This window comes from Pelecanus crispus, chromosome 2, assembly GCF_030463565.1.
Source record: "Pelecanus crispus isolate bPelCri1 chromosome 2, bPelCri1.pri, whole genome shotgun sequence".
Lineage (NCBI taxonomy): Eukaryota > Metazoa > Chordata > Aves > Pelecaniformes > Pelecanidae > Pelecanus > Pelecanus crispus.
The window spans coordinates 131941484-131968733 of NC_134644.1; the positions used below are offsets into that span (position 1 = coordinate 131941484).

General features: G+C 42.0%; 1 protein-coding gene across 1 annotated transcript in view; it reads left to right on the plus strand.

Moving 5' to 3' along the window:
- Window positions 1–561: 561 nt before the first annotated feature.
- The window catches only part of TGS1 (trimethylguanosine synthase 1), a 28864-nt gene continuing 2175 nt past the window's right edge, over window positions 562–27250 (plus strand). Inside the window, exons 1-12 of the mRNA XM_075706032.1 lie at window positions 562–659; window positions 2155–2219; window positions 4503–4675; window positions 6711–7563; window positions 9018–9135; window positions 10074–10160; window positions 11068–11239; window positions 12681–13032; window positions 13942–14115; window positions 15063–15206; window positions 16549–16765; window positions 17878–17956. Of these exons, the coding sequence (XP_075562147.1) occupies window positions 562–659; window positions 2155–2219; window positions 4503–4675; window positions 6711–7563; window positions 9018–9135; window positions 10074–10160; window positions 11068–11239; window positions 12681–13032; window positions 13942–14115; window positions 15063–15206; window positions 16549–16765; window positions 17878–17956 (2532 nt within the window). The remainder of the gene's footprint in view (window positions 660–2154; window positions 2220–4502; window positions 4676–6710; window positions 7564–9017; window positions 9136–10073; window positions 10161–11067; window positions 11240–12680; window positions 13033–13941; window positions 14116–15062; window positions 15207–16548; window positions 16766–17877; window positions 17957–27250) is intronic.

Consider the following 27250-nt stretch of genomic DNA (forward strand, 5'->3'; position numbering starts at 1 on the left):
CAGAGTTTTGTTGTCATGTCCTTTCCACCCCTCCTTTCTCCCCACTCCGAACACCGTCAAGGTGCAAATATTCCTTGTAGGGAGTCACTGAAAGCACAAGAAGTCACGCAACTACGGCCGCCCTTACACAGGCACCCCCAGCCCACAGCTCGCAAAAGCCCGGCTACCCTGCAGCTGGGTGGCCTGGGACGCCGACAGGCAAAGCAGGGTGCTAAAAGTTGAACCCCCAATTCGGGTGCAGCGGGGGCTCCTTCGAGCGGAGACCCCGCCACCGCCGCGGCGGGCGCCTCCCCGAGGCGGCTCGGGTCTCCTCGGCTCGGCTCGGGTCTCCTCGGCTCGGCTCGGGTCTCCTCGGGTGTCCTCGGGTCTCCTCGGCTCGGCTCGGGTGTCCTCGGGTCTCCTCGGCTCGGCTCGGGTGTCCTCGGCTCTCCTCGGCTCGGCTCGGGTCTCCTCGGCTCTCCTCGGCCGCAGCCTGGCGGGCCGGGGCGGGCTCGGCGCTGCCGGCAGTTCCGGCGGAAGGCAGCGGCGGGTCGGTGCCGCGGCGTGGGTCTTCCCGCAGGGATGGTGCAGGACCCGCGGGGGCGGCTGGTGGCGGAGCTGCTGCTGCGGGCGGGGGCGGCCCGCAGCATCCTCTGCCTCTGCTCCCGCGCCTTCGTCGAGTGAGTAGCGGCCTCGCCGCCGGCACCGGGCGGGCCCCGCGTGTCCGCGTCCCCCGTGGCCGGGGGAGGTTTCCGCTGGGGAGCTGCGGGGAAGGCCGTGGCGGCCGCAAGCAGCGGGAGGTGCACAAAAGGGTCCCTATAGGTTGTGCTTACCAAGCCATACCAGCTGGGGGGGGGGCAGAAAAGGCGTGGGGGGAGCCCACCCAAACGCCGGTTCCCGCGGGGGCCCTTGCGCTTGCCGTGCCCGGCTGGGGCAGCGGCTGTGCGGGGCTGGGCCCGCCGCGCTCCCTCCCTGCCGCGGCCGGGCTCCGGCCGGCGCCCCCGGCCCCCTCTGCCTTCCCCGGCGGGCGCGGAGCCTGCCCGAGGCGGAGGGGCGGGGCGGGGTTCTCGACGCCGGGGGGCGAAATGAGAGGTGCTGCTCCCGGGCTGGCTGCCGCGGGTGCGGGATTTGGGAGAAGGGGTCGTGGCCGTTACCGGAGCTTTTGGTGTTACACACGCTGGGTGTTCAGCGGAGGCACTTGCAGAGATGAGATGCTTGCAGCGTTGGGTGGTGGCTGAAATATTTGCAGTTTTGGACTGAAGACGCTAAATTCCACCCACTTAAGCAGAAAGTTTTGCGGGCCAAAAAATTAATTCCTGGGTATTCTGTGTAGCAGCAACATTTTCTGAATATCTCTCATGACAGCTTTTTGCTCCAGGCTTTAAAGCGCTGCCTTTTTCATATTTGTCTTTGCTTCACGTGTTTAGAATCACGGAGCAGCCCAGGGGGGAAAGGACCTCAAAAGCTCACCTGGGCCAGCATTTTGTGGGAAAGCGAGCCTAGATGAGGAAAGACATTGAGGTGCTGGAGCGTGTCCAGAGAAGGGCAACAAGGCTGGTGAAGGGTCTGGAGCACAGGCCTTATGAGGAGCGGCTGAGGGAACTGGGGTTGTTTAGCCTGGAGAAGAGGAGGCTGAGGGGAGACCTTATCGCTCTCTACAGCTACCTGAAAGGAGGTTGTAGTGAGGTGGGGGTTGGTCTCTTCTCCCAAGTAGTTAGTGATAGGATGAGAGGAAATGGGCTCAAGCTGTGCCAGGGGAGGTTTAGGTTGGAAATTAGGAAAAATTTCTTTACGGAAAGGGTGGTCAAGCATTGGAACAGGCTGCCCAGAGAGGTGGTGGAGTCCCCATCCTTGGAAGTGTTTAAAAAATGGGTAGATGTGGCACTTGGGGACATGGTTTAGTCTAGTCTACCCTTGATTGGCTTAGAGTAGACTTGGTAGCGTGGGTTAATGGTTGGACTGGATGATCTTAAAGGTCTTTTCCAACCTAAACGATTCTATTCTATGATTCTATCTAGCACCCTGTCCAATCGCATCTTGAAACCTCCAGCGATGGGGACTCTGCCACGTTCCTGGGGAGGTTGTTCCACTGAATGTTTGTTTTTACTGTAAAAAAAAAAAAAAAAAAAAAATTTTAATGATGACCTGCGTCAATGTCTATCTTCATTTTTACAGAGATCGAAAATTATATAAACTGGGATTAAAAGGATTTTATGTCAAAGATGACAGTGACAGTACAGGTAAGGTAATAAAATGTACTGTGCGATACGATGTGCAGTTATACTTAAAGTGAGTTCTCTGCGGTTATTTAAGGTACAGTAGGACTGTATAACTGCTAACCCATAGTTTTGTTCTTATTTCTGGCTTGGTTTTCAGTACTTTTGTTAAGGGGATGGATGTGAATAATAACTTAGGACTTGCTTAACTTTCAAGTTACTATAATCTTGATGTGGAATTTTGTGTCAAAGCAGGTGTGATGCTTATTCCTGTTTGCACAGATTTACCAGCTCGCATAATCTCCACCTGGTGCACAGAGCAGATTAGTTCACGAGTGCCTGACCTGCTCTCAAATCATAATTTCAACTTCCCTAGCTCAAAATTAATTATATAACAGAAGATCTGTAAATCCTAAATGTTTGCCTGGGAGTGATACTGTCCTGCTGCCTCTACCCTAGCCTGAGACATTAGCTGTTGCTGATTAATCTGCTGGGCCACAAGTAGAGAAGAAGCAATAACCCTGTTGGAGGAAATTATGATTTGCATGTACATGAGGAATCATATGAGGAGGGCCGGAGGAGTAAGTCTCTCCCTACTTGCTTGTATTTTAGGAATAATCGTGGAGCATGCTCTGGCAAATTCAGCACCAGTCCTTTGCTCCATGCTCCTGAATTCCTCACACGTGCCTATCTGAACATAATTCCTTTGGTACCTGATTTTTCCATTGCTGCCTTGCTAGCTCCAGCATCATATAATAGCTTAATTTGAAAGAAAGGAGTCTGAACAGAAAGGAATGTCCATAGAAGCTGAGAATGAATAGCACAGGTTAGATGGAGGCAGTGGAGTGTGAATGGAGTGAAGAAGGAGAATGTAAACCATGTTTTTATGCATATATGACTGAATTGTGATGAGAGTAATCAGTTAAAACCAGAAGAATCTTGTGCTGTGTGATAATTTGGCAGTAAATATATCCTGGCCAAAAAAAAAAAATCTTAAATTTTTCATTTTTATCAACGTGTCAAGAGCTTTTGTATTTCATCAGTTTCATCAATATACAGTTCCTACTTCCTCAGTGGTATTTGTCATTTTATATACATATGATGTTGCTTAAAAATTTGATAGAAGTGCAAGCAGTGTTTTGATAGTTGATGAGTTATTTCTGAGATAATTATGTTCTGTAGTTCACACTACATTTTTGTAAAATCGTATTATCTTTGTTTAGTGTGTTTTTTGAAAGATTGGGAACAAAACCAGCAGTTTCTTGTATTTTAAGTTTGCTCTGATACGTGCCAAAAGAACTCCTGTAAAGAATTTTCTTTTCCTAATACTGTTTTTTCTGTTGTTTGCTGGGCGTTATTGTAGTTTGCTCTGCAAGTTATTGAGGTGCGTGTTTGCGGTGGGTTGACCCCGAGCACCCACACCCTCTACCCCAGTTTTTAATGCTGAGCATTGCATTATACGGTATTGACTATCCCTTCAGCCGGTTTGGGTCAGCAGTCCCAGCTGTGTCCCCTCCGGATTTCTTGCCCACCCCAGCTTACTCGCTGGGGAGGGCAGACTGGGGAAAGGAGAAAGTTATGATGCTGTGCAAGCACTGCTCAGCAATAGCCAAAACATCAGTGTGTTATCCACAGTGTTTTAGCCAGAGAGCCAAAACACAGAGCCGTGCAGGCCGGTGTGAGGAAGGTTAACTCCATCCCAGCCAGACCCAGTGCAATGTTTTGGCTGTTGACGTTAGATGGTGGTTCCTACTGATAGTTGTGCAAAAAAATAAGATCATAGAATCATAGAATGCTTTGGGTTGGAAGGGACCTTTAGAGGCCATCTAGCCCAACCCCCCTGCAGTGAGCAGGGACAGCTTTAACCACATCAGGTTGCTCAGAGCCCCGTCCAACCTGGCCTTGAATGTTGCCAGGGATGGGGCCTCCACTACCTCTCTGGGCAACCCATTCCAGTGTTTCACCACCCTCATTGTAGAATATTTTTCCTTATATGCAGTCTAAATCTGTCCTCCTTTAGTTTAAAACCATTATTCCTTGTCCTGTCACAATAGGCCTTGCTAAAAAGATTCTCCCCATCTTTCCTATAGGCCCCCTTTAAGTACTGAAAGGCCGCAATAAGGTCTCCTCGCAGCCTTCTCTTCTCCAGGCTGAACAACCCCAACTCTCTCAAGCCAAGATGCTTGTGACGAAAATTTTAGATGGGAAAGGAAGCTTAAGAGGCAGTTCTGCTAATTTTTGTAGGCCATGCTGTTGCATTGTGGTATCAGAACCGGATTATATTCACTTAAAGAAATTTGTTAATAGGGGAGGAACAAGTGTCCGAGGAGGAGAACCGTTGTTCCAATGTGACGTTAAAGGTGGATACTAATCATGCTCTCGACCTGGAAGAAGTTGAACTAGACTCGGAGGCCGAGCTTATGAAGAGTATGGGATTGCCTCTTCAGTTTGGTGGGCCGTCAGCCCACAGGGACTTTGTGGTAAATCTTTGTTTGCTTCATTTGTTCTTTTTACTTTGTGTTTCCAGACTGTAGGGGTACGTCTGCTCCTCAGTTATTTTTGAGACTGCAGTTCATGGAAATGTATCTGAGCTGGCTTTAAGCTGCCTGCCTTGCATACTTGTAACAACATACAGCACTGTGGTCCGTGCAGTTTGTAAAATCTACCTGCCAATTTGACTAAACAGGGTCAGGCTGTGCTTTATGCTTCCATATCTATATTCCTCTTGCTACTAGAGAGAGCTAGTTTAAAACAGCTGTGGCAACATTGATGCTCTGCATCAGGATAACTAGTACACTCCAATCTGAGCGCGTGTGTTCACACTGGCTACTTTAACCTTTTAGCTTTAGATACTAATATAAAAAGCTAGTTTCCGAGATCCCCCTTGCAGCTGATAAACCCAGGCTGTTCCAGAGGGCAGGAGTGAGGCTTGGGTGCTCCGCTTCCCATAGGGAGCGTTTGGGCTTTAGAGGAAGACTAAAGTTGTTCACAGATGAGAAAAAGACAGTGGAATATCCACATTGTCTGCTTTATGGAATACAGACCTCCCTGGCAGCAAGAGAGTACTTTTGTGCAGAGTGCTCCATGGTTTTGACCTGATTAATTTGTAAATAAATAGGAGAAACTTGTACAGGATTTTAACTGATGGCATGTAATAGACCTTACAGGTATCCAACTTCAAGCCCAAAGTATACGTGCAATTTTTGTTGCTATGTAGTAATACTGCAAATAAGTTGAATGAGAAAATATTGTGTGTTTTTACTAGATTACTACTAAGCATTGTGTTTTGCACTGTGTGTATTAACATGACATTATGAGGGGTGTGGATGAAAGATCAATGCCAGTTCTCTGAATCCAACTTCTTTATAGTCCACCTTATGCACTTGTCAATGCAACAAAAGTAGGGATTGTAGCTGATGGGACATTTGGAGTAATAACTGTACGTCTGCAGTCTTTTTTGCCCATGTGAGCTGTAGCCCCTCCTCACTGCCACCTTTTTATCTGCCAAACTTAATTTGGTAGTTTATGAAAAAAATTGGCAGATTTATCTGACAGAAAAACTTGATTTTCTTGGGTGTTTTTATCTTGTTTATATCTGTAAGCACAGGAAGCCCCACTGAAACAAGTGGAGTTGTTTTTGGTGAAACCAACAAGTTACCTTATGTTTCCTTTCAGTAACAGGTTTCTGTCTTCTCTTCCACTACACAACTGTAGTAGTCTGAGTCTGTTGTAACAAGTGAAGTGGTTGTACTGGTCAAATGAAAAGGGCGCCTGTTTGGAGATGAGGCTGTCTCCTTGTGTTTCTGTTAGCCAACTTGGAGATCAGTATGGGATGGGAAGAATATTACACCCCTCTTTTGGGTCAGTGTCTTCAGACGTACAGAGGTTCAGCTGCAGGATTTACAGAGCTTACAAGTATAAAGTGATGCTTCTTTGTTTAAAACACCCAAAGATAGCAAGGATTTAACGTTCTATTAGGCTGGGCATTATATGTTCACTACCCTGGTAAGACACCCGAACAGTGTTTGCTGGCCAGGCAGATACCAGGCAACAGTAAGGGTCAGCCTCCACAGACCACTAAAACAGGTCCTTGATGTTCCTGAGATAGTGTTTTACTGATGAACTCAACCCCGTGACCCCTCAATTCCTGACCAACCTCCCTTTAGGATTTTATAGTGTTTCATGTTGATGTCTTTCCTTCTGAATCCTTGAGCTATTAATGACTTCCCTCTCAGCACCCCCCTTCTGTTCATAATTCTGCCTTTTTTTGTATGTGTTTTTCTATAGACTTTCTCGCAGCTCTTTCTCTCAACTTCCTCAGAAATGTCAGCCAGGGTTATGCAGTGGGGCCCTATTAGACCCCTAAACCCTACAACCTTTTGTGGGGAGAAGGCTAACAGGAGCGTTGCAGTGGGAGGGAGAGTTACAATGGAAACAGAAGTGTGCTTGGAGAGAGAACAAGAAAAGACTGCATACGTTGCGGACTTCTAAGTATGCTTTTCCATTATATTTTAGGCAACAGAAAATTATAGAAAGAGAAGTAACATGAAGATTATGAAAAAGAAAAAGAAGAAGAAAAAAGAGTTACAGCAAAAACACGAGGATAAAATGGGGCAGGAATGCCAGGATCAAGCTTGTGGTGGTCATATCCAGTCTGTTTCTGGTGAGCTGGCCCTAGCTACAGAGCAACGTGAGAAGAGCAGCAAACCTGAGGTTGTAAGTGAAGAGAACTGTGGAAGTTCAGAAAGTCTCGCAAATGAGGCTTTACCCAGCGAACTTAAAGAAAAATGGGAGAAGTACTGGAGTGAGTACGGAGAGGGCCTTCTTTGGCAGAGTTGGCTGGAGAAGCATCAAGAGGTCTCATCGTCTGAGGCCACCACAGTCTCTGAGCCTTGGAATAATCCAGACACCAGGGAAGAGTGGGAGCAGCATTATAGCGAACTGTACTGGTATTACTGGGAACAGTTTCAGTACTGGACAAGTCAAGGATGGACTACTGAGAGCTCACACGGTGACAATGTGGAAGCTAATGTGGTTAGCCAGGAGACGGATCTTCTGGGAAAAATGGACTTGGTTAGCCCAGGGGATGAACACAGTGAAGTGCTGAGCTTGGAGCTGTCTCCCTGTAACACCAGAAGTGAGGAAACGCTCCCTTCAGGTGCTGAGCCCCACAGTGACATAATCTCTGGGATTCGTAATTTAAATCTGATTTTGGAGGAAGTGGAGCAGAGCAGTGCAGCTCTACCAGTAGCCCACCAAGGTCCTCAAGAACGTAGTTCATCTGACAGTGAAAGTCAGAAGGAGCCCTGTGATGGAGGAACAAGGAAAAGGAGTTCATCTTGTGAAAATAAAAGTATTAACCAGTCAGGTAATGCAAAATCAGCTAAAACTGCTTCCACCAGAATTTCTCTAGGTGTTTATATATAAGAAACAAGGGCATGTCTGTATTACACCATTTAAAAAAAAGTCAATCAAGTATTTTGTGGAATGATGGCATATTTGATTCCTTTTCCTTCCCTCTGCTTCTCTGGATGATCTCTCTCCTCTCTAACCTGTATATTGAATATGTTCTTCAGCCAGAAGTGATTTTAACAGAACATGTACTTCATAAATTTTCAAATGTACTAGAGAAAGTGGTGAGAGAGCACTGTTAGGGTATATTTATTTATTTATCTTAGTATTGGTATTGCAGCTGTGTCATTCAGCTGATGTGTCTTCTCACTGATAGTCTAAAATGAATGAAAACTCAGGTCAATGTTCTCATGAATCTGACAAATTTTAAGAACGGCTTTTTGAGGGGAAAAAAAAAAATTCTGCGGTCCTGGGGTTGGGGTTTCTTCCCCCCCCCCCCCCCCCCCCCCCCCCCAAAAGTGCCATACTTGAAAATAAACTCTTGTTTTGTTGTACTTTTGTTACTGTGGACCAGATGTCTTCCAGAGGTCCTTTCCAGCATTAAGTTATCAATTAGGCAGTGAACTTTATCTTTACAGCCCCAAATTCATACGTTCACAGCTAGTGCTAACAAGTGAAAGTGCCAAGTAATGTAGTAGTATGGTGGAAGCCAGTGGCTGTGCCTTATGCTACTGGAAGAGCTGCTGTGATGGAGGTATAAGACCAGGCTGGAGATGTTTTTGTCAGCCAGTTCGGCATGCGGAGAAAGGAGAGAGCCATCTCTGCCTGCCAGTTCTTCCTGCCAGCGTTTGCTGTAAGCAGCAGTGTAACATCTTTCCTGACTGTTGTATGGTTTCCCCTCCTGAAGAGGAGGGGTGAAGCACACAAGTTAAGTGTCAGCAGCTCAGGACTTCAGTTTGGTGGGAAACCTCTGAGGCCACTGCTAGTGACTTTCTAAGGAAGAAGCAGGTGAGGTCCCATCTTGATCCTACAGTAGAGTTGGAATGGGAGAGATGAAAGGAAAATCTCCTTTCCAACAACGAATGAGAGTGTTGGAATCCTCTCTTATTAAATGTGTGTGAATATCTTTGCATAGCTAATGAAATGGAAACAAAATTTACACACAAGGAAGAAACACTTTTGAATTTGTACCTTATAGGCATTTTATTTTTCTTGGAGAACTGAGATAATTTGAAGTTGGTCCTGCTTAAGATTACTAACTTTACAGTGTAACTAATACTGGAAGCTTGTATTGGTATGTTGTCCCTCAAACAAAGACAGGTAAAGGTATGTGTGTTTGGCACTTGTGCCTTATTTGTCAGATTCAGGTATGTACGACAACCTAACTAGCTGCAGATGTACTTTGGGGACAGGAAGATAAGGAATTAATTTATTCAGAAGGAAAGTATGATTTCATCTATCTTTTTTTAGGTTCACAGGGGTCATGTAGCTTGAATTCAAATGGCAAAGAACAGTTGCTGCTTCATGACCGAGATGAAGATGAGGATGAAGAGCCTCCTGAATACAGACACGCCAAAGTCAAGAGAAGGCAAGTCATGAAATTTAGATGAGCTTTTTTCTCAAGAAGCCCAGGTCCAGAAGTCTCCTGACATATAGTAACTACTTGTTTGATTGAGATTGTGAGTTAAAACTTCAGTACAAAACCAGTCTTCCATCGCTGCTTATCAGTTCACCTGGCAACAAGCAGTGGATATTTCTTCTCTTCTGTTGCTTTTGTATGCTCTCTGTGACTGTGCAAGGTGATGGTACTATTCTTGTCCCACTGAAGTATACGAGATTGTTAAATTGGATAGGACAATTTGCTTACCTAGGTCTCATTAGTGTAGACGATACAAGAAGGATAGTGAATAATTTGTATTGTTTAACTGAATTGTATGCTGCCAGTAGAGTGCTCAGTGCTATGGCAATCATAAAGTAGCTCATCTCTGCCTTGTCACAGTCTTGCTTCTCTAAAAATTTATAGCCTCAAAGATGATGAGATGGCTCTTCCTCTAATAAATTTACAAAATCAACGGTGAAGGGATGGATGGAATTACTGTCTGCTAATCATGTAGCTTTGGTTTTGTTCTAACATTTTTCTGTTGCCATAACATTAATAATACATAATAATATAGATAACATAATAGATGATGAAGGTAATTTGGAAATAGGGTGAGCAAACACTGTATCAGTTTCATGTAGGTCTTGATATTAAATATTTTAAGAGGTCATTCAGTATAGTTGGAACATTATAACCCCAACAGAAGGACATACATCCCTAGAATTGGGGGCGAGTGGGCGGTGAGTATGTGCTCATGCATATGAATAGGCTGGTGTTATCTGCCTTGCTTGGTTTCAGCAACATGTGGAAGAACTTACTGAAGCCCACATTTAAATGTTTTCAATATGTGAGTTTCTTAGTGGTGTATCTGTAAAATAAGAGTGCTTCTTACAGTAAGTAACTTTGTCATCTGCTTTTTTTCATAGCCATGAACTGGATGTGGATGAGAACCCAGTGGAAGATCCTGAGGAAACCTGCTCTGTTTTGGGTTTCAAATGTGGCACGGGACAAAAGTAATTGCTTATGAGAAACTCAGGGTTTCTTCACAGCAAGTCAGCTCTGTTGTTGTTATTCAAATAGACCATTCATCTCCATTCCCATTTTGTTAAACTTTTGAAGATGATTCCCAAAGTTAGTCTCTGCTCTTAATAAAACTCTCATCCTTTGGCTAGAGAGAGATATGCAAAGATACAGGGACTAATTAAAGAACAAGAAAAGTGCTTTGAAACAGAAGTGTAACTCGTAAGGTTCTTGCAGTTGTGTAAATGTTAAATGGCTGGTCAGCTACTTAAATTAGAGCGTAAAGGCTCTGTCAATGAATGGCCCTCTCAGTTTGGAGTCCTGTGAGCTTAGGTCATAATTTATAGCTGTTTCATATTGGAATGAGGTTGCTTTATAATGATAAAATGTTGTTATATTAAAAAAGTGTTGCCAGGGTGTTTACAAGTGAAATTTAATTTTGGTCGTCAGTGCTACAGAAGTAACATCATAGGGCACAGGTGGACTGTAGCTTAGGTCTAGCCATTCTGCAAGTTGTTTAGTACACACACACACACATACATATATATGTTTCAAAGAGGAGTGTGTTTTGTAGTCGACAATCTGTTCTACTTTATAAAGAGTCTGGTCTGGGAAATTGTTTCCACCTGAAGTTGTATACCTATTAGGAAAAAGAGATTTAAAAATCTAAAACCAATTCGGGTAAACATTTCCAAATAAAAATATTTAAAAGTTTTCAGGAAGGTACATTGTTTTGCAGCTACATCCAGTGACATGTATTTTAAGAGTGGAGCAAATACCTCATAAAGAAATAATTTAGTCTAAATCATGTTCTGTAGACATGAACATTCATGTTACAGCTTCCAGATTGGAAATTAACCAACTAATTCCTTTTTTTTTTTTTTTTTTTTTAAATTTCAGGTATGGTGGAATTCCAGATTTCACCCACCGAAGTGTGCAGTACTTGGAGAAAAAAGCAAAACTCAAGTCCAAATTCTTGGATATGCGTAAACCAAGGAAGAGCAAAAACACACACATCTTCTTTACAGAGGAATCTGAAACGTCTTGCAAAAAAAATAAAACTTTGAAGAAGGTAGGTTTAATTGTTAGTGTTGCTGTAATTCATAGATTTATGTGCTCGCTTAGGTGTTGTTTAATTAGGAAAAAATAAATTAATTGCCCAGAGTAGGTGGCATTTTTTAAGTGACAGTCCACTGCTCTTTATTCTTTTTTTGGTCTGTCTGCATCCCCCCACCCTTAGGTGAAGAGTAGTTAGGTTAGGGTGGATATGGAAAGGCACTGGTGGACTCTTGGCAATCTGTCAAGAGGAATGTGAGCTTAGTGGTGAAGTTATGTGAAAGTCATTCCGAACATCTGGGTGCATCGTTCCATTAGAGGTGTGTGTGGATGTAGTTAGTAAAAGTATCTATGATTTTAAAATGCATGTGAGGTCATTTGTTAGTGCTGGCATTTCAGCAGTGAGAGAAAAATGTTTGTATAGGTTAGTGTATTTCATGTAGTTCCGTGTTCTTAGTAATTTGTATCAACATTTTTGCTTACACCCCTACCTGCATTTATTTTCACCTATAACTTTATGCTTAATTTTTTTTTTAACTCAGAAATCAGTAATGAGTAGAAAAACTCATTCACTCTAGATTTTTCTTAGTTGAGCCTCTTTAAAATCTGTTACCTAGATTTTTAATGTTACTTTGCCTTCTTCTGGGATGCTTGGCATTCCCTAACACCCAAGTGCAAAATACTGTTTTCTGGTGGTGACAGCACATACTGTATTGAACTCCAGTCCCATTGCTGTGATTTTTGACCAGAGGCCTGACCATTGCCATCTTGCACCTGAGGCCGGTATGGTTCGAGGGCAACTTTAATTATGTGAAGAAAAAAAAAGTTAATAAATTTCCTCCGGCTTTCCGGTAAGCAACTGCCCCAGGCCGAGTGCCACTCAGAGCAACTGTAACGTAGACGTGAGCATCTGCGTATGCCTTTGCAGAGTTTGGACTAGCGTCTGCATGTTGGTGAAGATGTAACGTGCAGCAGAACCCTTAGCACATGCACTCTTGGGTACGTTTTGGAGATGAGGCAACTAATGTATGAAGGTAATTTTACCTGTTTATGCTAACCTGAAAGGCAGAGTACAGCTTCTCTGAATGCAGATCAGAGAAAAGATAGCTAATTAAAAAGTAGTAGTTTGGTCACCTGTGCTTTGGCAAGTCTATTTATATTTCGGGTATTACTTGAGAATGATTTGCTGTATTTATCAGTCAATTTTGTGGAGTTCCTCTTTTGCAAGTAGCCAGTATCTAGTTCCCAAAGACAACTTGTTTCCAAATGTTGTAAAAAGGGAGCACAGTTAAGGACTTCCTGAACGTTTTGACTCTGGATATTTTACTTTTTTCAAAATACATATGGTAGAGAGCGCATGCACGGCAGGTGCTTTTGAACTGTAAGGCTTTTAATCTGTGCTCTTGGTAGCTGATTAACAGCACCACCTAATCGTCTGTGATATTTGACAATTGCAGGTGGAAGAGTTCCTAAAGCGGGTTAATAAACCTGGGGAGGAAGCCACATCCCAAACAGCTTCCCCTCAGGGTAAAGCAGAGGCATTGTCCGCCAGCAGCGACTCGGAGGATCAGGAGAGCGTTACTGCCACACAGACCGTGACACTGAATGCTGAAAACCAAGAGCCACCATCTTCCAGTGCGGCCGTCGCAGAACCTGGAGGGCATAACCTTGAGGAGAAAGCGCAGGATGCGGCAGCGAGCGGCTCCGATGGCCAGGGTGCGGGCAGGCAGGAGCGTGGCTGCGGGCGGCAGCTAGTCACTCTGGATATTCCCGATTATCTCCGGGCAGAGACAGAGGACGTCAGCCAAGGTACATCAGTTTCCTACAAACTGGAAATGAATTGGCAGTGGACTTAATACTGCTTTCCCAAATTACAGTGTTGTGTGGTATTTATTTATTCTGTTTATTCAAAGAGACTTGTTAGGTCCAGGGGCTAATGAGGCTGATTGAGAGCTGTGCTAGTGGAAGTAGCTTATTCCTGGAGTGCCAGAATCCCAGGTCTTGTCTTTAATACTGGCAATATTTCTTTATAGATAAACGGTCATTATTGATGCAAACAGGTCTCCGATTCACACTCTTTTTCCCCTGTAAGGATGAGGGTGATTAACTTCAGGTAGATGCACAGACCGTCAGGTTTTGAGTTCTCAGATGTATATTGCTGAGCTCTGGGGAATATGTGCTGTTAAAATTATTTTCTAGAGGGGAAAAAAAAAAATCTGTATGATGAACTTTTCTATTTAACACTGTAAACAAAGGCAAACAGGATTGTTCAGGTTTCTACATGTAGTTTAATCCTTTGTACAGTACTTCAGTTATGTTAGATTTCTACTGTAAAACTCTTGTATAGATTGGTTCTTGTTCCTTATTTATATAAGGGCATTAAATTGGTCTCTGATCCACTTGTTTGCTCACTATGTAGAGTTTTTGCCATCAGTTGAAGATGATGGTTAGCCTGTTAAGGCACTTAAATAATGGGTGAAATGTTATGATTTTTAGGACTGTGACTGATACCTGTCAGGTAACACTATTCCCTTGAAATATAGGATGCTGGTTTTTTTAACTTAAGTCACTAATCTGCATAATGTGGCAAACAGTAATAAAGGACATTTAGCAGTGTTGTTAAACATGAGCATCTTTATATCTTAACTCTCACCTACCTACCGATTACATTCCCAGCCTACAAGAACAGTGATTGTTAACTTTTGCAGTGTCTTCCAGCTGTAGATGAAAAAATTACTGCAAAGAAGAAGGAGAAAAAAAGGAGAAGGAGGAACAAAACTGCACTGGGAGCTATACCTGCCGAGATTGCTGCTGATCCGGAGCTGGCCAAGTACTGGGCACAACGCTACCGGCTGTTCTCTCGGTTTGACGAGGGGGTTAAACTAGACAGAGGTGTGTTCAGTACAAAGTGCTCTGACTTGGTGGTATAAGATGTATCCAAACCTGTGGCCCTTCTCACAGTTGATTACTGATTTTCTTATAAGAGGAGCGTTACTGAGTGTGTTTGCACCTCTGGGTAAATTCCATCCTCCAGCAGGCAGGCAAACAGAAGTCTTGGACTTCAGTAGAGCTTCTAGCATGGGCCACCCCTGTTTGCATCAGTCCTGATGTCTGCCCAAGATCATACTGTACCCAAATTATGCTTGGTCAGGACTTTTTCAGACACTTGATGACATTTTTCTGTTTCTGTATTTTATAAAATAATTTTGTGAAACTTCCAAATATGCTGATGGATCTAGCTTTGTGCTGTTTTGTTCTGACTTTCAGCAGTCACTTTCAAAGTTACTTTCTTCCGCATTTACATGAAAACCACCTCCAAATTGTAAATTTATAGGTAAAAGAGGAATTAGGATTACTGCTTTTTTTGTATCTTGGGTTTGTTGGTTTTGTAAGCCTTTGAATTCTAATGATCTCCCACATAAACATGTAGATCATTTGGCAGACCAGATATTGCTGTAAGGAAAATAACGTTGGATAAGAGAGAATGTATTTCTGGTTTTATTTGTTACAGAGCGTAATCATGATGTATAGTTTTTTGTAGCTCTCTCGGTGGACTTGTCCTTGATAAGCCAGAGTCCTCAGCACCAAGTTCAACAAAGCATTTACTCAGATTTAGGCATGTATGTTTGCTTCAGTGAGACTTTGTTTGCTTAGCAAATCGCTGGACTGACCAGAGTTTATCATCTTCAAAGCCTATATTTCCTGGTCGAATGCACTAAGCCAAAATTGTTGGGATTAACGCTAAACCCTCAGTTGTGTGTGGGGGTTGGTCGGTTGTTTTTAGTTTAGGTGACCTTGAAATAAGAGGCGAAAATACACTTCTTCCCTTTCCTTTGCAGAGGGTTGGTTTTCTGTTACTCCTGAGAAAATAGCTGAGCATATTGCTGTCCGTGTTAGTCAGTCATTCAACTGTGATATCATAGTGGATGCGTTCTGTGGGGTTGGAGGAAACGCTATTCAGTTTGCATTGACCTCAAAAAGAGGTAAGTAGGTGTTGTATATAGCACATTATTTTGTTTCTTCAATCTTTTTCCCTAAAAATTTGGGTATGCACTTTGGTGATTTTATGATTTTTTTTTTTCAGTGCTTCTGAAGCAGCAGAAGCTTTTTTGCTTTGTCAGACTCACCATGTGAGCTTTCTGTTTTTAAAAAGGACCTATAAAGCTGCTTTTCTATTTTAAGTCAGAGTTGGATTTGTGTTGTACTAGTCAAAGTTATTTTTATGTGGCATAGTAACTAGTCTGTCAGACGCTCTGAAGATTGCTGGTAAAGGTTGAGTTCTGTTAGCAGTGCCGACCTGCAGAGATGCCACAAAGCTGCTGCTTTTCCCACTTGTTACACCAAGTCTGCATACTCAAAAGCGGGTTACTTGCAAATAGTACTTAAAACACTTGGATGGGATCACCTGCAGGTGCAGCAGAACCAAATACAGGAAAGTGATGATAACTTAATATTAGTCTAACTTCCTGTTGCCAGCTAATGAAATTGCAGTGAAACATTGAGAGTGCTTTCTGTAAAAATATTGACTACTTGATATTCCTCTACTCATCAAACACTCTGGTAAAATACCAGCTCATCTAAATGCTTCTGAGTAATTTCTGAGCAAGATAAATGGTAGTTTCTACTGTGTTAAATTTGGTAGGCTATGATCCATTCTATAAATATTTTCTAAATTTCACTTAGCTTCTGGTATTTCCTGGCTAAGTTTTTATTTCTATGATTATGTACTGCTCTTGTATCATCTCTCTTGTGCTGTGTTGGGTGTTTTTTTTAAAACTCGATTATCTGTGGCTGATCACATTGTACTGAAAAATGTTTATCTTTAACAAAGGAGAAGAGGAAATTTCTATTTGACAGCATTTAAGCTGTCAGGCTCCTGCCAAGATTGACGCAGGGAGGATTTCCTCACTTACGCAGACAGCCTTAACCCTGTCCACTACTTGAGCTGAGAGGGAGGATTGCCATGGTGGTAGATATACGACTGCCAAAAGCTAAAGCTTCGCAGCTTTGCGACAGCAGCTGAGCCTTCCCAGTCTTGGCTGTGTGGCTTCCCTTCTTGGTTTGTAAATGCAGTGGTTCTGCTCTTGGTGGAACCTCTGCTCCTGCAACGCAAGGGCAGGTCTTTCCCCGCTGAGGAACTGTAGCTTCAGGTCTACCATGACCTACAAAACTGAAGTAGTCACTCGCTGCACAACAGCAGATTATAGATGTGACTTGTATCTGGTGGCTGCAGAAGAACACCTTCCTCCTGAAACGGCCTTTTTGTGGTCAGGTGGCATTGCAGTTCACGTTAACCTGTGCATTTGTTCCCTTTTTTGTTTGCAGTGATCGCTATTGATATTGATCCTGAGAAACTCAGTCTTGCGCGCAACAATGCTGAGGTGTACGGCGTGGCGGATCAGATAGAATTTGTGTGTGGAGACTTCATGGTGCTGGCAGCCGACCTGCAAGCAGACGTCGTGTTCCTCAGCCCACCCTGGGGGGGACCTGACTACGCCACTGCCGAGATCTTCGATATCCAAACCATGATTTGCCCAGATGGATATCCTTTCAAAGTTACACATTGTTATGATTTTCAGTCATTTACGAGTGGTTTTCTCTCTTTCTCCTCCCTCTCTTGACATGGGCTTTGCATGTCCAGTTAGCTCACTGGGGATGATATGACCAGCAGCTGAAGTCCCAGATGTGCTGCATGGGTTTAGTCCTCCTCCCCCAACCTCAACTATATGACTTTGACCACCTAAAATTGAATATTTGTATTATAATTTTTTTATTTAAAAAAAAAAGTCATAAAGAGTTATTCTTAAAAGGAAAAAATCCTCTAGAGAATTGTAGTACTTTCTTAACTTAAGGGATTAATTCAGCAGTTTTAACTCCTTTATATTATTTGATTAAAATACCCTGAAGTAATCAAGTAGCCATGTGATGTGTGTATATATAAGTAACGATTACATGTTACATGAGCCATGACTTTGTTATTAATTCCACTCTTTAATTGATTTATAAGAAGTATATCTTATTTAAAATATCTTACTCAAACTATTCTCAATCATAGCACCTGCCTATGACTTGGGAAATCACAGAAGAGTGCAAGCAAGATATTAACCCTTTTAATTAATGTATAAAATTCCATACTAACTTATTAACAGTGGTATTGAGCACTCGTTCATCTGGGAAGGTAGTAGCATAATAGTTTCATCAAATATGAAGTGTGGTGGGTTTTCTTCCCCCCACATAATCTCAGTTGTTTCCTTTTTGGCTAAAATGTAGCCATATTTGTAAGAATAAGGAAATCCTTGTGTGCACGTGTGAGAGAGATTCCACAAAATGAATTGGAAAACAGATATCAAACCAATGTACTAGCTATAAACTACATCCAAATTTCTCAAATACTTCTCTGTAGTTCAGTTAAATTTTCTTAAAAAGTGTGTGTGTGGGGGTGTTTTACTTTCTAGGGCAATAACGGTGAAATAGAGTTTCTGCATTTAGACAGTACTAATCTCTGCATTTCAGAAGAGTATCTGACTTACACACCCGGAAGACTAACTATAATTTAATTGCATAATAACTGAATTTGGGACATAATTTTAAAATGAATTAATATAAAGTAACTTCTCCTTCCCTATTCTTGTTTTTTCCTTTACTGACTTCTACATTTGAAATTTTCAGGCTCTCTAAGAAGATCACCAACAATATTGTGTATTTTCTACCTCGGAATGCTGACATTGACCAGGTGTGTTACTCGATTAGGGCTTGGTAATTACAAAAAGCTCAGCTGTCTTAAAACATAGGCATTATAAGCACAAACTTAAGACTTTCAAGTCTGTGCAGCTGAATGTGGGCAGGTTTTTTGTTTTAAGTTTGAACCTTATGTTAAGTGATTTCTGTGTTTGCAGTACTTTTGCTGTATTTAGAAATGGGAGTAGTAGATTATTTCCATGTTTTCAATACTGTTCCTTTATAAAGCAACAGATTGGAGGTTCTTATAGAAGGTCCAAAGCCAGTAGATTTCTTGAGTGCCAGACCAATAAAAAGTTTTTAACCAGCTCATACTATCTGATAAGTCGCTGAGTCCTAAACTTTCATGGCTTTCAGTTTGTGAAGGAGTTGCAGGAAGTCACTGTACAGCCTACAATCACTACTATCACTGATTAGTAGATCGGAGACAAATGTCATGCCACCAGTGGTGGTACTGATACTGTCCACACAAGTGTCAGTTCCATATGGGCTGCTTGCATTGCAGTGATTAGATAGTTAGATGCATCACTGACTTGATAAACACACAATTTGTTTCCCTGGTGTGGGGTTTTTTTCTATTAGAGATTTTTGTTAGAATTTTTTTTAAGTAATGAGATGACTGTAACAATTCCCCTGAGTGTCTGGTTTAGTTTCCTCTGTGTATTTTCTATGTTAATTACGTCTTGTAGCTTTTTGCAAAGAAGGGAGCAGTGGGATGTTCTCCTTACCTGCAACATGCTGCAGAACTTCCAGGATTGTTTCCTGCTTTTCCAAAAGCTGTGTCTGACATAGAGCAGGCAAGGTGTCAAGCCACATGGTGGCTTGCAGAATCGTTGCTGGCAAACAGCTGGCTCAAGAAACAGGCTGAAATTCACATGGCCTTAGCATTAGCACACTGTGAGCCCATGCTATGCACAGCACCATTTATACAGCAGGTGATGATTCAGTTGCATTTTGCATTTCAGGCTGGTGAAATGTCAAACTGGCTTATGACTCTTCGAACAGGGTCCTTAATTTTGGGCAGAGTTTCTCTAGTTTCAACTTATTACCACTGCATTTTATAAAATGTTTCATTCCCACAATGAAGAATGACCTTACCAGGTTTCTGTTCTGCTCATGAGCACTCTTTACTGGATTTAGATTTATAAATGGGCAAAGGCATCTACATTTTGCTTGCATTCCCACAAAAGCATCCACGAGTACTATCCACAGGCTTGCACCTATTCTTACAGAAGAGCTCTGCACCTCTACATGGTTGGGTTAGGTGTCTTGCCACCTCTACACCTTGGTCTGATTGGCACTGAATGTTGTTGATGTGCTTTTGTTCCTCAGCGTACATCTATGGGTTTGCCTTTACACAAATGGCTGAAGAGTAACTGCTGTTGCTCAAAATATGGCTTCGTGGTCATGGCTTAGTTGTTAAAAGCACGTGGCTGGAGGCCTTGGTTCAGTTCAGTCATCCAGGTTGTGGGTTACTCTCAGGAAGAGAAGTCAGCTCCTCATCCCTTTCTCTAGAGATTGTGCCAGTATAAGACAAAAAACCTAAAGCCTGATGATCTGAGAGCAGGTAAAGAAAATGTGACTCTAGCGCACTGCTTAAGGAAATGTAGTCATAATCCTGTGTGGGCAGAAGTGTGTCAAATGTGACCGTCCCAAACATGACCTTAGTGGATACTCTGGTCCATAGGAGACTGGTTATTGGTTTGGCTGCCATGATCTCTGGCTATATTTAAGAATGAAGTGTCTGAATTTACTGCCACTACACTTCCAGGGCTGTGAATCTCCAGGAAAAAAAGAAGATTTATGATTGAAGTTCCTTAATGGCTAGTGTAGACAGTTGTCTTCTCAGTTTGCTCATGGTTTTGCCCACAGTTCTCATCCATCTTACTTTTCTCATAGACCAGATAGGGTGGCTTCTGCTGCAACAACTGCGTTGGCAAGGGCCCGTGGACACCACTGCTAGGGTGTAGTGATGTAGCTTGGCTTGTGAATGTAGTCCATAAACTCTAGGGGCCTATAAAAGCTTGGTGAAGTAAATCTTAAACATTTTTTGCAGGAGATTAATACCTGAAAACCTGAGTAACTTGGATAACGCAGTATTTGTTGAACAGATTATCTGATGCCTTAGATTTGAATGGAAACTTAAAAAACTAAGTTTGATTTGTGATGACATCGCTCAGGCATGTAAGATTTGCCTCTTCTGTGTCCTCAGTAATTAACTCTATATGTATATATACACATACACATATGTAAGGCTTTCAGGGATCACTTAGCTCCTAGAATAGGTGGTCTAACATGCTTAATGTGTAAGGTGGCAGTTGTTAAAACTTAAGTACTCTGCCTCTTGTCTCTCATTGACTGGCTTGAATCTACAACCGAAGTGTGATTGTGTGCTTTGTCAATTAAAATTGATTTAGAAGCTGACTTAATTGCCATTGCAAACCTCCATGGAGACGTTTATACTGACTGTAAGCCAGTGTATCACTGCAAGTTTGTTTGACAGTGGATCTCAAGCAGAAAGGGAAATAAATGCCCAGCAGTTGGAAGCAACCTTACAATAAAAATACTGTTTAACCTTTAGTTAAGGTGGTGCAAATTTAGTGGAAAATATGTGCTTCTTTTTACAGTTAGAGAGCTAACATAGAATAGGGGTCCTGCTGCTGGTGTGAAAGCAGGTGGTAGCTGACCTTGACCTAGCTGTGTTGGAGGACTCAGTGTTCATTGCATTATTGGTAGACAAGACATCCAACCTTGTTCCACATGATTTTGTTGCAAAAACAGTGCTTATTATGTCTGCAGGCATGGGCTTTTCTCTGTAGAGTTAGTCTTGTAGAGAGAGAATGGGTTCTTTGAATTCCCTTACAAAATTCACTGAGTTTAGGGGGAAGAGGAGAAACGAACTTCTGTACTTCTGCCTCGAGAGGGAGCAGCGAACCAGTGGAATATGATTGGTGCATTTACAAGAAATGTGAAACATTTCCCTCAATTGCATCAAATCTCCTTGTTTACAAGCACGTACTTGTTACAAAATTTGTAATGTATACGGTCCATTTTTAGGTTGAATCAATCTTCCAAAATATTCTTTCTAGTTAAGGAGTAATCAGGAATTTTTATATATATGTGTGCACATACGTAAAAAATGTTGTTTTATTAATAGTGCCTATTACATAGCTCATGTGTGACGCCCTTGTTGATACCTATCTCTGCAGCATCTTTACATGATTTTTTTCTTTTCACATCCTTTTAAAAAAAAAAAAAAGAGAGGGAGTTGTGGAAACTACCAGTCAGAAGTATATTAATACTGCTTCAGTTCTGGGGGGCTAAACTTGTATTTGGCTTCCAGTGGTGTTTTTGTAAAGCGAAACAAAAAGTTTGACCTACTTAGAATTCCTACAAAGTAGGAAAGAATTAGAAATCACTGTTTCAGATAGGCTTGCATATTTAAATCAATATTATACCCCAGCAAAATGAAGTGAAAACACTTGATAAATACTTGGGTAGTTGAAAACTGTTCTTGCCTTCTATGAGAAGTATTAATGGTACTGATTTAAGCTGATATGGTTTTTTTTTAAAAAAAAAAAAATACATAATTGAATGTGCATGCCTTGGCAAAATTTGGATGAAAATAAATTTCTTCCCTGTGCTCTGCTGTTGATTGATTCTAGTAGCAGCAGGGAACCTGCAGTCAGGGAATGCTTAGCCTTCCCCAGCATCCTTTCCCTTCTTGGCTGGTTCATTTCCACCAGATCAAGGGGAAGAAAGGTGATATCTGCAGGAGATCCTACCTTTAGGTCTTAATACTCCAGCAAAATGTAAGAGACCTCCACAAGTGACTTGAGAAGTAAGTTTCTTGAGACAGAATGATTAAATGTTGTTTATGAAGTGTTTAGCAAGCTGTGCTCTGCCTCATTTTGCAGAGTGGGAAGTGAGTACTCACTTCAGGGACCAGGACTCATCCCAAGTAGCCCAATTTCTTGTATAGACTGTTTTCTGTGCCCTAGAATACTTCTGTATCTTAATATTTGCAGCAAAGGAGGAGGAACCTGCGATTTGTTGCTGTAGGACCTTCTTCCTAATGGTGTGATAGCTTCTTTTTACCTTGTTGCAGAAGGCATACTCAGCTACAAAAGATACAAAAACATACCCTCCCAAGTGTTCACATGCTAACGTAGTGATGCTCGTGACTCTTCTTGTAAGCTGTGTGAGTGCTGCCATTGAGGTATTGTTCTCTCGCTGGTGGTCAGAATGGAGTCAGGCTGCGTGATGGCTCCTCCCAATAAACTGATGAGCCTAAAATGTTGGTGACCTGGTATGTTGTGAGATAGATGACAGCATCAGCATCTTTACCAGCCTAGCCAAGTTTGAGAGATGGAAGACTGAGGAATCAGGAGTTTTTTACTTATCCTGACAGTGGATGGTTAACTGCTCAGATACTATATTGTGCCTTAGTGATTATCCTAAACTTCACCATTTTTTGAAGACAGTCATATTGTACAAATTTATAGCTGGTGGTTTAATTGAGAAACAGATTTTGTCTTTTTGCTAAAAGCGAAATCTTATACATTTATCTAGTTATCATGGGATTATCTTTAAGTCTTTCTAATCTTTAGCTTCTGGAAATGTTGCATATTTAACATCTTGAGCATACAGTAGTGCAAGTTTTAACTTTGGGTCGTGTGTTAGTATATCGAAACAGCAGGATAACTGAGGCCAGTTTTCAGATAACATTTCATTCTTTATGACTTTTATAGCAGAGCAAGCAGATCTATTGGAATAATATTGGTCTACTTAAGACGGAATATGAGTGACTGCTAATTGAAGATGATTCTGAGAGTAAAATGCCTGATTATTATTGAACTTGAGAGCTATCTTTTTGAGTTAAAAAAGTTTTGATCTATCCAAGATCCAGCCTGTGACAAAAGAAAAAACAACACAATTTGAGAAAGATTTGCCAGTGTTCAGAAGCCTTTCTGTGTAGGTGAGTTGAAGCTTAAATATAGATCCCTAGAAAGGATATGGCAATGTGGCTGTGCTCAGGCGGTTATAGCCACTGTGTTGTGAAGTCACATCATGGACCATATTAACTTGCTCTATGGTTTTTGCACTAGCAGGCTTCTTGGTGGTATGGGGTATGAGAAAAGACCTAATTTTTAAAAAAAAAAAAAGTGTCAAGAAGTTTTCAAAAGTGGAATGACTGAAATAGCAGCCCCTCTTCAAAATTTGCATCTACTTCACAATCTAATGTTAATATAGTTCCAATTTCATAAACAGGAACTGTTTTATTTATTGAAAATAATGCCTTTTCCTGTTAGAGTTGCTATTAAACTTCTGCAAAATGTCCCCTTTTTCAGCCAGCTATTTTTGGCCCTTATATTAGTGTAGGGTAACAGAGGGAGAGGAGCAATGCTGCTTTTTGGCTAAAATATGTCAAATAATAATATTCTTCTTTCAACCATTTTTGAGTAGTATCTCTTCATAAAACCATATATGAAGTTTTACACTCCATAAAGTATTGGAGTAAATTCCTAACATAAACTTTATGGTTAAGAGAACTGTTAATTGTTGATTGCTGTCCATGTCAACCATAATTCTGTAAATTTGACAGACATCCACAAACTTGCTGAGGTTCCAAGTCTCCTATTGTCCAGGTCACTGAGGAAGATCTAAAATACTGTCGAGCACTATTGACTCCTGAAGAATAATATTTATAACCAGACTTTGAATCACTGTCTGTCATGTCCCTGCTCTTTGCAGGGGGGTTGGACTAGATGACCTGTAAAGGTGCCTTCCAACCCAAACTATTCTATGATTCTGTAAGACACTTGCGTTTAAAATTATGAGCAGAAAGGCATGACAGGCAAAACATTGTCAGGTTGATGGGGTGTTTTTTAGATGGCTGCAGATAACTCACTGCTCAGTATCTGCAGGAGGAGTTTTTCATTGTCCTTAAGACTTTAGAGAGCACCTCAAGGGTTTTAACTTAAGCCTGTGCAAAGAACAATCTCGTTCTGTCTTTTAACTTTCAGTCAAGACTGGTTTGTTTTGTTTTTTTCAAATGTTAGTCAAGACTATAACACTGCAGCCTATGTTCTCCATGACCACATCACTCTGATAGATGAAAGGGTTTTCAGAAATGTCTGTGTTCTTTGAGCCTTGCTGAGGGGGGAAGCCAATCCAGCTTTTGAGGAGTCTGGGTCTGTTGGACGGGACAGCGGGCGTGCTGCTTGGGGATGCAACGTCAGCAGCACTGGGAGGATGTGTTGCATGAGAGTAGCTGTGTGGTGGACGTGGTGCAACATTTCACAGCTGCGTGGGAGATCCGGTGGGGAGTGATAAATGCTGTGCACGAGCAAGGTGTTCACAGGCATATGCTTTTCTATCTATATTATTTATGGTATTCTCCCGCGTGATTTCTACTGGTTGACTGGAACTATATAAACTGGGATCGTAATGCAAATTGGCAGCCTCTCTCCACTTTAGCTAGTGATTTATTTGTTACCAGCCAGCTGTAGTTCCATCCATCATGAGCCGACCTACTGGCAGTCTTCTTGGTGGTGTACAGGTTTGTAACAAGTCCCCCCTAGGAACATCTCATGGGCTGCATTTATTCACTCAAGATACTGTGTTTCTAAAAACTGAAGCAGGGTGTGAGACAGAAAGGTTTATGTTAGTCTTTATGCACTGTTGAGAATTCCTTTTTTTTTTTTAAACCAGTCACTTTTCAGAACTCTTCCTCTTTCTGTATTGAAAACTTTGTCTGCATCTTTACTATTTGAAGATTTGATGACCGGTGCAAAACTTTATGAATTGGATGGATTCCTGAGTTTGGGGTTTTTTTGGGTTTTGGAGGCCGGTGTTTGCGTTTTTGTTGTTTGTGATAGCTATACCTAATTTAATGAAATTTCGCTGCTGTTGGAGGTTTTGTTGTCCTAAATGTTGGTGTCTCAGACCTGGCTTATACTCCAAACACAAGAAGATACGAGTTACCTTTTGTTCCTTGTCTAGCGTGCAGAGTGATTCCCTGAGCCCAGAATTAAGCAAAGTGCTCTTGACCTTGATAGTCATACAAAAAATACACATCATGCAGGTACTTTTCTTTTTTTCTTGCCTTTGTTCCCAACTCACCTTCATCATCCATTTTGAGAGAATCTAGAGTTAGACACCAAAGCCTTATTCTGTCTGCAGGTCTCTTGCCTGAATGGGAAGATGTTTGCTGTGTTTCTGTTTTTGAAAGTCCGGTTGTTACAAATGACTGATCAATGAAGGGAGTGTAAAGATGGGTAAAACTCATTTATTTATTTATTTTAATTCTATCTGGTGTCATTCAGAGAACAGAAGATCATTCCAGAGAGATCAGTTTAATAAAAGAATATATGGTAACCTCTGTGAATTAAGAAATTTGATGGGAGGCTGACTAGTAAAACTACCACTGGCCCTGTTCATTTAGCTATGATTTTAGACTGGAGACATAGCCAAATGGGACCTGCCAAGCAATGTCGTGTTTATTTAGGAGTAAATATAACAGTGAGCAAAGCAGGGAGTGAGAGGCCAGGAGATGAACTCAGATTAATTTGATTGTATTTTTAAGATGCTTGGGTATTAGGGGAGTTGGCAGGTAAAAGACTGCGGGTTGATGTGTTTTGCAGGCTGATCATTTCTAAGTGAATGTAATTGCATACGCTTCAGCTGTGAGTATTGTGTTAATATTGGCTGCTTTTAAGCAGCCCACTTTAAATCTGTTCTCTGTCCTTGATAAAGCCAGAAGATACTCCCAGCATACACCAAGCCAGAGTGGCACTTCTGGACTTCAGTCTTCCTAAAGCTTGTAGCACTTGAATACTGAATTGTAGTTTGCCCACCTCAAAAAAAAAAAAAAAAAAAAATCTCTGGCCTGTCAAAGGGTGGCAGCACTGCCGTGGCAGTGGCATAATTCGCCTGCAGACCTGTACATTTTGAAAAAAGCTGCCTGAGAGCATTTTGTTTTATTCTGTTCAGTGTAAAGAATACCATTGCCTTTTTTTTTTTCCAAGTGGGTTGGGATTTTTTTTTTTGCCCCGTCGCCTTTAGGTTCATTGTGGCGGGAGAGGGTTCCTCTTTTCACTAGTGTTCTGTAAAATGAAATGAATCACAGTGTCCAGGTGTGGCTGCCTATCACGCCAAAAAGCTTGTATTTCTCATACCCCAGAAAAGTTTCTTGGAGGGGGAAAAATGACGACAAACTTTTTATCCACGGTTACCTTAGTTCATGGCTGGAACAGATAGGAAGTTACTTTACTGAAGGAATTTCAGTATGATAAAAAAGAACCTGCAAGGCCAGCAGGAAAACCTCCTGAGTTCAAAAATACACCTGAACAATATAAAGCAAGTTTGCACCTTAAGCAACTTGTGCTCCTGAAGTAATCTCCCATGTTTGTTTCCCTCTTTACTTCTTTTTTGTTGTCTCCTATTTTAAACTTGAGACCACACCTGATGGCTGCCTTTTTAATGCTCTGTGGCTGTGGACTATTTCCATTAGCAGTCGCTGAACTGAAGGATGAAGCATCCAGGTGAGAGGGACGCAGGGAGGCATTAACTGAAGCTGCATCCTTTGCCTCTGCCCGGGGAGGTGTGTGGCACGTGTGGAATTACCCAGCGCAGCAAAGGAGGGAATAGTTTCCTCCCCCGAGTACGTGGGTTTGGGCTAAAGAACAAACCAGGATAAGGAGAGTTGCCAGCAGGGAATTGTTGTATTTGCACAGGAAAATGCAAAATGAACAATTTTGGACTAGTCCAATTTTGAAAAGAAATTAAGAACCCTTTCCATACTCACCATTGTAGTTCACTGCAAAAACAGGAGATGCGTGTTGGTACTTCTAAAAATAAGTGAGCACCTTTGGTTTTCTCCAGGCATCATTCCTTAGTCTGCTGTTATTTTTAGAGGGCATCCTTCTGCCAAGCTGGCACCTTTCCGAAGCTTGGTGTGTGGCAGCTTTCCCTCGTTATGCTGTCATAGCTGACTGAGCCCTTCCGAGGAAAACTTGGCAACTCCTATGTAATTAAATGTGCAACCTCCAGCGATTTACAAATAAGCATCCTTGCAGAGTATTTGCGTTTCTCTCCTCTGAATGTCAGGGGGCATTGAGGAGCGTGCGGTGCGGGATCCATCCCTGCAGAGCTTACACCCACGCGCTTATTTAGATTGTTGTCACCTTTGGGTTTATTGAATACTTTTAGTAGTCATTTGAAATTAGTCTTAGTTATCCTGGATTTAACGCTTTGAGACTAGACACAGCATATGTAACTTCTTGGG